At 40.4% G+C, this 10,208-nt stretch overlaps 1 protein-coding gene across 1 annotated transcript; it reads right to left on the reverse strand.

The window, feature by feature from the left end:
• Positions 1–2,618: 2,618 nt before the first annotated feature.
• LOC135730134 (E3 SUMO-protein ligase ZBED1-like) lies at positions 2,619–5,462 on the reverse strand. Its single transcript, XM_065247990.2, has 3 exons — positions 4,510–5,462; positions 3,467–4,095; positions 2,619–3,379 (listed from the first exon to the last, which is right to left on the reverse strand). Exons 1-3 carry the CDS (start codon positions 5,381–5,383, stop codon positions 2,987–2,989), a joined length of 1,896 nt encoding a protein of 631 aa, XP_065104062.1. The 5' UTR covers positions 5,384–5,462; the 3' UTR covers positions 2,619–2,986.
• Positions 5,463–10,208: the final 4,746 nt, after the last annotated feature.

Genomic DNA, 10,208 nt, shown 5'->3' on the forward strand with positions numbered 1-10,208 from the left:
TGCTAGAGGGTGACCTAGTAAAGAACGTACATTACTTTTACAATGCATACTCACTGGCAGGGCTCAAGAAGCTTATGCAGCTCTTTCACCAGCTGATTGTGAGGATTATGATACCGTTAAATCTGCTGTCCTAAAAGCATATGAGTTAGTACCAGAAGCGTACCGACAAAAAATTAGAACATTGGCTAAGGGTTTTAATCAGGCTCATGTTGAATTTGCTAGAGAGCTTACTGTGGCATTTAATCGTTGGTGTATGGCGTCTGAAGTAACCACCCTTGATGAATTGAGTAACTTAATTGTACTTGAACAGTTTAAAAACACTGTTCCTCCTCATATTGCTTATAAATGAGCAGAAAGCTGACACATTGACCAAGGCTGCAGAGTTAGCTGACGATTATATACTAATGCATAAGGGTAGGTTTGAACTACAGAAAACGGATCAAAATTTTGTGGAAAGAGTAGATTGTGCACCCCGATATTCCTCTCTAATCTGTAATTATTGCAGTGGGAAAGGTCATTGGAAGGATGAGTGCCCTGTGTTAAAATCAAAGGGTAAAGGGAGCAAGACGCATGTAAAACCTGCTGTCCTGGTAGCACCGGTGTTAAATCCTGTTGAGGTTTGTAAGGATTTTGCTACAACAGGGAAAGTAAATTATGGTGAGTTTTCACCGTTTATTAGTTATGGGCATGTGTCTTTTGTTGGGGAAGAGCTAAAAGTCCCTGTAACAATATTAAGAGACACTGGAGCATCTGAATCGTTCATCTTACAAGATGTGTTGCCTTTTTCCTCTCTGAGTAGCACTGGTACAGATGTGCTTATTAGAGGAATTGGATTGAATGTCTTTGTCTGTTCCACTACATAAAGTAATGTTGACGTCTTAAATTGTGAGTGGAGAAGTAGTGATCGGAGTGCGTCCATCTTTGCCAGTAGATGGAGTACACATAATATTGGGAAATAATTTGGCAGGGGACAAAGTTTGGCCTGATGTGTTATCTCCTCCTGTAGTTTCATCTGTTCCCATTTCAGGTCCGGATGAGAGCGGCAGAAATTTTCCAGATGTGTTTACTGCATGTGTTGTGACTCGGTCTATGACCTCTGCACAACCAAAGTTGTCTTCTGATTCTGTTGTAGTAAAACCAACATTTTCCTTGCCTGATGACTTTTCTGTTTCTATTCCAGAATTGGTACAGGAGCAGAAACTTGATGTTTCTCTTCAGAAACTTTTTGATGATGTGATGTCGTCTGATGACATTAGACATGTTGCTCATGGTTATTTTTTACAGGATGGAATGTTGGTAAGAAAGTGGGTTCCACATGGAAATGATTTTGCTGGAGATCCTATTATACAAATAGTAGTACCTGAAAAATATCGCTCTCTGGTGTTGGAAATTGCTCATGACAAACTTGCAGGTCATTTGGGGGTTAAAAAGACCTATGACAGAATCCTTCATCATTTTTTCCGGCCAAAATTGAAGAAGGATGTGTCAAAGTACATCAAGACATGTCATACTTGTCAATTGACGGGCAAGCCTAATCAAAAGTTAAAGCCTGCTCCATTGTTTCCCATTCCTGTGGTTAGTCAACCTTTTGAGCATTTAGTTGTTGATTTCGTCGGCCCATTGCCAAGGTCCAAATCAGGTAGTACATATTTATTGACTGTTATGTGTGCATCGACACGCTACCCTTTTGCTTATCCTCTTCTTACTATTACTGCTAAGTCTGTGGTAAAGGCCCTGACCCAGTTTATTTCTATCCTTGGCATTCCAAAGATTTTGCAAAGTGATCAAGGTTCTAACTTTACCTCTCACCTACTTTCTCAGGTTTTGAAGTTGCTGCACATTAGGCACAACAAGGCTAGTGCTTATCACCCTCAAAGCCAAAGGTTGTTGGAACGTTTCAATCAGTCGTTAAAGTCATTGCTGCGCGCCTACTGTACAGAGATGAAGGGTGATTGGGAGGAGGGATTGCCTTGGTTGCTATTGTCTGCACGTGAGGTATGTCAAGAGAGCACAGGGTTTAGTCCCAATGAGTTGGTGTTTGGCCATACCGTTCGTGGGCCATTAGCTGTGTTAGGTGATAGTTGGACTGAGGGCACACCACCTCAGAATTTGTTAACTTATGTTAATGGTTTTAAGCGTCGACTATATGAGGCAGGTGAGATGGCCAAGAAACACTTAAAGTTTTCACAGACCCGCATGAAGTCACTTTATGATAGACGTTCAGAGAAATGTCAGTTTATGCTAGGTGATCAAGTTTTGGCGTTATTACCTGTGGAGGGCTCACTGTTTCAAGCTCAGTATTCTGGTCCATTTGTAGTGGTGAAACAAGTTTGATTTAAACTAAGGCTGAACGATTTGGGAAAATAATCTAATTGCGATTTTTTTCCCCAAAATTGCGATTGCGATTTAATATGCGATTTATTTTTATCCTTTTTTCCCAACAAAACAACGAATAATTTGGATACGACCAAACACAATATTAGATACATTTAGTGTGAAATGTTCTTTCACATAGGCTGGGCCTATTTGTTAGTATTAAATTCAAACATGTATGACTTGAAATAAATGACATTTTTATTGAACTTCTCATTACAGAAACATCTGTGGCTTTGCCACTGTGCATTTAAATAATTGAAACAAAAACATGCACTTTGTAAACACTGTGTGCAAAATGTACAGTCTTAAGAAAAAAAATATTTAAAATGATGTATCTTACTGCTCCCTAGTCAGTAACATTTCACACAACTGAAACAAGGAATTTGCATTGAAAATATTTTGTAAAATCAAAGTAAATAAAGTTATAAAAAAAGAGAAATGCACTTTTAATTTAGACAATAAACTATTTTTTATAAACTGTTTGAATGTTATAATATAGATGAACCTCACTTATCTCAAGTACACAACAATAACACACCACACAGACTAAATTTCACTACGAGTATGGCACTGCCAGACATAATTATCCAACAGTTCTGTTCTCAGTGGCTCACAGGTTTTTTGCTAAGAAAACCAGAATATTGACTTTTGCTGGCTTCAAGGATGAGCGAGTGCAAGTCACAATATTTCCTCCTGTGCTAAAAAGACGCTCTGAGGGAGCGCTTGTAGCAGGTACACAAAGATACTTGCGTGCCATGGTGCACAACTGTGGGTAGCTGATCTTGTGCACCCTCCACCAAGCCAATGGATCATCTTCTCCATCAATGGTAGGAGTCATCAGGTAATTGTTTATCTCTGCCTCTGCGACATCTTCAAGACTTACAGGCAAAGAAGGAGAGGCTGAACTGGTCTTAAAAAAACTGCCAAGAGACTTCTTCGGCTTTTCCCCCAAGGACTGTGCACTTTGAGGCATCTGAACATTTTCAGTACGAGACCTCTTCTCCTATTGAAACATGAAAACAACAGCCATTAGTTTTCCAGTTAGATTTTACAAAAAATGTTTGTTTTTGTGAAATACATAATTATTTACCAAATGATATGTACGTTGTGCCAAGTGTACGATCTCTGTCTTCAGACGAGTCTTGATAGCAGGGATGTTGTCTGTACTGATGTACTGTATTTTGAACCTAGGGTCCAGGAAACAGGCAACATCCAAAAGCTCCTGGATGTTTGGGTCTCCATATTTGTTGTTGAGGTATGCTAGGACTTTGGTTTTTATTGATTTAGTCAGGTCAGTGTCCTCAGCATCTTCAGCCAGGACTGATGTGGCAAAAAGTTGGAGAACTGGCTTGAGGTAGGAGATGCTTACATACTCCTCTCCAGAAAGAGCATCAGTAAACTCCAGTAGAGGATGCAGTGCCTTGTGAATCGACTCCAACACGTCAATATCCTGCCAGGTTGGGATAAGGGAGCGTGCATATCGATCTACAGACAATACCTGAGAAATGGCTTTGGCCTGTTCAAGCACTCTGGCAATCATCATTTCTTTAGAACCCCATCTTGTTGGGCACTCCGTTATGAGGTTGTGCTCAGGGAGTTTGAGCTCTCTCTGTGCCTCCGTCAGGGCTGCTTTCTTCTTCCAACTGTGGGAAAAGTGCCCCACCAGCTTCCTGCACAGTCCTGTTGCCCTTGACACTCTGTCATCTTTGAGTGCATTTTCTAAAAGAAATAAAAAGTAGTGTTTTACACACAATTTGAGTTTTGTGATACAAGGCTCTCACTATTACACATTCACATTAGCTGTAATTCTGAAATACACTCATCCACACCACTGTCCTCTCTCTCTCTCTCTCTCTCTCTCTCTCTCTCTCTCTCTCTCTCTCTCTCTCTCTCTCTCTCTCAATTAAAAAAAAATGCAGGTGGGCATTTCAAGTAAAATGAATTTACATATTAAAAAAGGAGTGAAAGTATGAATTTATTTAATCCCATCCGATTTATATAATATCATTATTTTATATATATTTGTATATTCAGCTGTACTAACCGACGCATCTCTCTCTCACACACACACACACACACACACACACACACACACACACACACACACACACACACACACACACGATAACTTACCAATGGCAAGATGTAATCTGTGGCCAAAACATTGGAGCCTCGTCCATTCATTAAGCCGCGCAGCAAGCACCATATTCGACGCGTTGTCCGTCGTGATACAGACGTGATTCTCCTCGTGGAGATCCCAGCTGACAAACCCTTCTCTCAGGCCGGCTGCAATATTTTCCCCTGTGTGATCGTCTGGGAAGTAGATCGTTTGTAGGCAGCGAGCTCGGAGGTTGAAATCTTCATCAATAAAATGGACTGTAAGACTCTGGTACGGCTCAGCTGTGCGGCTTGACCACATATCAGTAGTGCTAGCAAAAAACTCCACCGTTTTAAGTTCCGCGGCGACTTTCTCTTTGCACTTTTTGTACAGCTCCGGTATGGCAGTCTGACTGAAGTATGTGCGGGAGGGCATACTGTAACGTTTATCAAGCGTATGTATTAATGCCATGAACCCAGGCTTGGTCACCGTGCTGAGAGGCATCATATCTTTGGCTATGAACTCGGTTATTCTCCGAGTGATTTCCCCGTGCCGTTTTGAATTACGTTCATACGGAGTGACACTTTCGAACATTTCTGTCAGTGATCCCTGTCTTGAGGTATTTGGCTTGACTCTCGCACTGGTGCTTGGCATTTTGGTCATACAACTGTCATGCATTGATTTGTGGTATTTTTTTAAGTGCTGAAACAGATTTGTAGTGTTTCCCCGTGAAGTAGCAATGGGAGCACGGCATGCTCTGCACAACACCTGACGCTGCTCAACATCATCTTTTTTAAAACCAAAATAGTTCCATACCACCGACGTGCTGTTCCTCTTCGAGATTAAAGTATCAGCTGTGTCAGTTTCTGACTGTTCCGTCGAGCAAGAGGCCATTGCGCTGGCCAGCATGAAAAAGTGATGCAGCCGTCTTCTCCGCTCTTTCGCTCGCGTCACGTGACCACCTCAAATCGCGCACGTTGCGATTAGAAAATCGCGTTCTGTCAAATCGCGATTTTATCGCAAATGCAATTAATCGTTCAGCCCTAATTTAAACTATCTGATTGCCACTCCGGATAGAAGGAAGTCAACACAGCTGTGCCATATTAATTTATTATAGCCATATTATTCCCGTTCTTGTCCAAATTTAAATTTCAAGACTGAAGTAAAATCAGTCTTAGCAGCTGAAAGTACTTCGCCTGTTCTTTCGGAGAAAATCGATGAGCGGGTTTCTTTTCCAGAGGATACAGTACTGCTGGGACGTCTAAAAAACTCGGAGACTCTTAAAAATTTGCATGTCATGTTGGCCCATTTGCCAGAATGTAAACGAGCTGACATAGTTGCTCTTATTGATCGCCATGTCTATTTGTTTGGGGATGTACCTTCACGTACGCACTGGATGGCGCATGATATTGATGTTGGGAATGCTGAGCCCATTCGCCAACATTTTTATCGGGTGTCTCCAAATAAACTCGCACATCTTAAAAGTGAGGTTAAGTATATGCTGGATAATAATATTGCACAGCCATCTTTTTCTAGTTGGGCCTCTCCTTGCTTGCTTGTGAATAAACCTGATGGCACGTATCGGTTTTGCACTGATTATCGAAAAATAAACAGCATGACCAAACCAGACTCTTTTCCGCTTCCTCGTATTGAGGACTGTGTTGATCAGGTTGGGTCAGCCAAGTTCGTAACTAAGTTCGATCTACTAAAGAGCTATTGGCAGGTCCCTTTGTCCCAGAGAGAGATTTCTGCTTTTATTACATCTGGTGGACTATATTCTTATAACGTTAAGAGTTTGGCCTTAGAAATGCGCCTGCGATTTTCCAACGTTTGATGAATAGGGTTGTTTCTGGGTTGGAGGGAGTTGCGGTCTATCTAGATGATTTGGTGGTTTTCAGTGACTCTTGGGAAAAGCACCTGGTAGGTATAGCAGATCTATTGTCACGTTTTGAAGAGGCTGAATTGACCGTTAATTTGGCTAAGTGTGAGTTTGCCAAAGCCACGGTGACTTACTTGGGCAAGATTGTTGGACAGGGCTTTGTGCGTCCAGTTCGTGCAAAGGTTGAGGCTATTGACGGGTTCCTTTCTCCTACTACCAAGAAGGAATTGATGCGGTTCTTGGGATTAGTGGGTTATTATGGGGGTTTTTGTAGAAATGTTTCCACTGTGGTAGCCCCACTTACTGATCTGTTAAAGGCTAAAGTAGCTTTTATCTGGACCTCTGCCTGTCAGAAAGCTTATGATTCAGCCAAGTCATTACTTACCACCACTCCTGTGTTAGCGGCTCCCCGTTTTGATCGCCCCTTTAGGTTGTGTGTGGATGCTAGCAACGTGGGTGCGGGAGCTGTTTTGTTCCTAGCTGACGATTCCGGGTTTCATCGTCCAGTCAGCTATTTCTCGATGAAGTTTTCATCGTATCAGTTAAACTATTCTGTTGTGGAGAAGGAAGCATTGGCTTTGATTTGGGCCCTACAACATTTTGAAGTGTATGTGGGATCAGTGTCTGACCCATTGGTTGTATATACAGACCACAACCCGCTTGTTTATTTGCATTCTTTGCGTTGCCCAAACCAGCGTTTGACTCGTTGGTGCCTTTTCCTCCAGTCCTATGCCCTTGAGATCAGACATATTAAGGGTGTTGATCATGTGGTGGCTGATGCCCTTTCTAGGACTTACTCCTCTTAACTGTCGAATTTGTTTTACTCTTCTTGACTCTTAAATTGCTTCTACAGGGCCCGTAGTTGCTGGGATTAATGGGAGTATTACTGACTCACGGTTGTTCATTTATAAGTTCACCGAGACACACGGAAGAGAAGTTGCCTCTGTTACCTGTTTTTTGTTGTCATTCCCTTTGGAGTTAATGCGGCCAATGAGTTCTCACGGCATGCTTTACACCATGTTTGATGGCATATTTTGATGGCATCGAGGATGACTAATAAATGCCCATAAAGAAGAACGCTTTGTGTCCGTGTCTATTAACTGGAGGGAGTTATAGTGAGAACTCAGCCTGCTCGACACGAAGCGGAGACGTGGGGAGCTTAATGATCTGCACCTGCCGTTCGTCGACAGAGCTGCACGCAAGTTTACATTTAACACTCTGGGGTCGACGGTGGCGCGGGCGCCGCAAACTCTTTATTTTTCAATCACTCCGCAAAGAGACTTAAATTACTCTGCTGATTTTTGACATACAGATATGATTTATACATCATTTCAAACGTTAAAGTGTCTAGTTTTTTTCTGTCCACTCCCAATAAAAACAGAATGTTGTGCTTTTCGCAAAATTAAGAAAATAAACATGATGCACGTTCTGTTCTCTCTCCCTCAGTGAAGTCCTTTCAGAAACGCGTCAGAAAAATAAACTGTAACTTAACGAATACTTGGTGTAGAAACAAAAGATAAATGTCTACATAATGCTTGGAATGTCTCCTTTTAAATGATATAAGTGAAATTGAAAACAGATATTGTCATTCGGTGTAAACTGTATGAGAAGGAGGAGAAGTACCGTATTTCGCCAGTTACCTCATTATCTGTAATGAGATCGGATCGCCACACCCCCGCGCCATTGAAGTGAATGAGCAGAAACATCCATATGCATGACTCGTGCCTCCTGCAGTCAATGGATATGCAATCCACAATCCAGTCTCTCCATTCCTTGTTGTTCCATCCGATTGCACCAAACATGACATAAATCCTTATTTCCTTGCGTATGTGTGTCAGTATCTCCAGACGCGAGTGTTTTCTTTGTTCTTCCGTCAAACAGTTCACGCGATTGGAACACACAACACGCGAGTCAGGAAACTCGACGCGCTTTTTGGTATTCTTATATAATGCGCGATTCCAAACAGTACAATCCTTATTTAGTTGCGTCTAAGCGCATATCTCCGCACAGCAAGTTTATTAAACACAGGATCACTCGCGTGTGCACACATTCACTGCTTTCATGATCAACACGTGAGGTAATGGCGGCGGTTGTAAACAAACATTGATACGTTTACCACGCGTGTCCCTTGTTGTGTTTCTACTATAATGATTACAAATACACAAATAAGAGTCCAGACAACGATAGGCAGTTGTTCTTTTGAGCTTTTTACTGCACAAAAGTAAACCTCTCGCTGGCCAACCAAACACTAACCCTGGGTTGAAGTGTGTTCATGTTAAGATGGCCAAACAGTATCTTTACCATGATTAAGCTACTATGTTTTTTAAAAGGTAACTTATACTTGTGAAATTAATAGAAAATATTTCAATAGAAATATATATAAATATATATAATGTGTGTGTGTGTGTGTGTGTGTGTATTTACATTATATTGAAAAGTAAACCTTATCATGGTTTTACTACAGAGAAAGTTATTCCTGTTGAACATCCACACAAGGCTCATTAGTGGCTCATTATTCAACTCTTTTGTCTCTCAGCTGTCAATCACTGATTATTCAGGAGCTTTCCCGCCTCCATGCATACAGCCTTTCCCAAGCAAAAGTTTCTTAGAAATTGTAAATCAATATCTTGCTTTATGTGATTGAGTAGGCCATATGATTTTCACATCATTTTGAAGAAAAAACTCTAGACTACTAGATCCAGTTTGGAAAGTCTTGGGAAAACATGTTTAGAATGAGTTTTGTGGAGTTATATCAGTGACTTAAAAATTTTGCTTTTTCAAAAACCATGCATAAACATTTTTCTCTCAAAAATACAAACATGTACATACATGTTGATTATATGATATTGTAGCCCAGTTTGTGATGAACACAGTGTTATGAGACTTTTGCCATTAATATGTTTATAAACAACTGAAAAAAGCACAAATGTCAGTGCATGTCAAAACTTCCCAAGGGCCCTAAAAACCCATTAGACCCCAGAGGGTTAATGTGAATGCAAGGATCAAAGATAAGACATATTAAGAGGCAAGCAGAACCCGGAAGCACTGTTTGGTTAAACCTTCAAGAAGTTGAATATTTAAAACAAGTTAAATATTAAGAAGTGGAATAGCCTTCAACTGCTAAAGGGGTTCTATAAGTGCTAAAAGTTAAATGTTAATTTGTGATGTGCATGTTTACATGTTGAAGTGATTGTTCAACTCATTAAGTTATTTACTTTTAAGCAATTTGAAGGGTAAATAATTATTTGAAGGGACCATCATAATATTTCACATTTTTTGTTATATTATTTTGGTGTTAAAGAGAAGTGTTAATTCTGCTTTAAGTGAAAATAAGTTCATTTGCATTGTGAAAAGTGTTTCTAGCAGACTACACTGTAAAACATACTTGGTGAAGTTTAAAGGTAAAGTTGAAGTGTATTATTACAATATAAACAAAAGCTTACTGGTAACATTAAACTAGGTTTGTTAGTTACTTTAGCTCATTCTAAGGTTTACCTACTAAACAAAGGTGTTAAGGTGCTAATTCATAAAATATAAAAATGTCAAAGCACGAGTATGAGACAAGTGAGAAAGGCTTAGATGCTAACAATAGAGCAACAGTATTAGATGCAAACCTTGATACAAATGCAAACCTATCAAAAGAGACTGAGGTAGCTGTAGAAACTCAAGCTACTTTAGAGGAAAGTCTAAGAAGAAGCCAGAGGATACGAGAGCTTACGTAAAAGGGTAAAGAACTGTATGAAAGCCAAACTAAAAAGCTTCAACATCGCTTTACTACCTCTTATGACAAATGGAAAGTTCTTGCTAAAGAGACTAGGAAGGCAATTGATGGAACATCCTCCACTGAAATCTTGC

Source organism: Paramisgurnus dabryanus, chromosome 11 (genome assembly GCF_030506205.2).
Source record: "Paramisgurnus dabryanus chromosome 11, PD_genome_1.1, whole genome shotgun sequence".
Lineage (NCBI taxonomy): Eukaryota > Metazoa > Chordata > Actinopteri > Cypriniformes > Cobitidae > Paramisgurnus > Paramisgurnus dabryanus.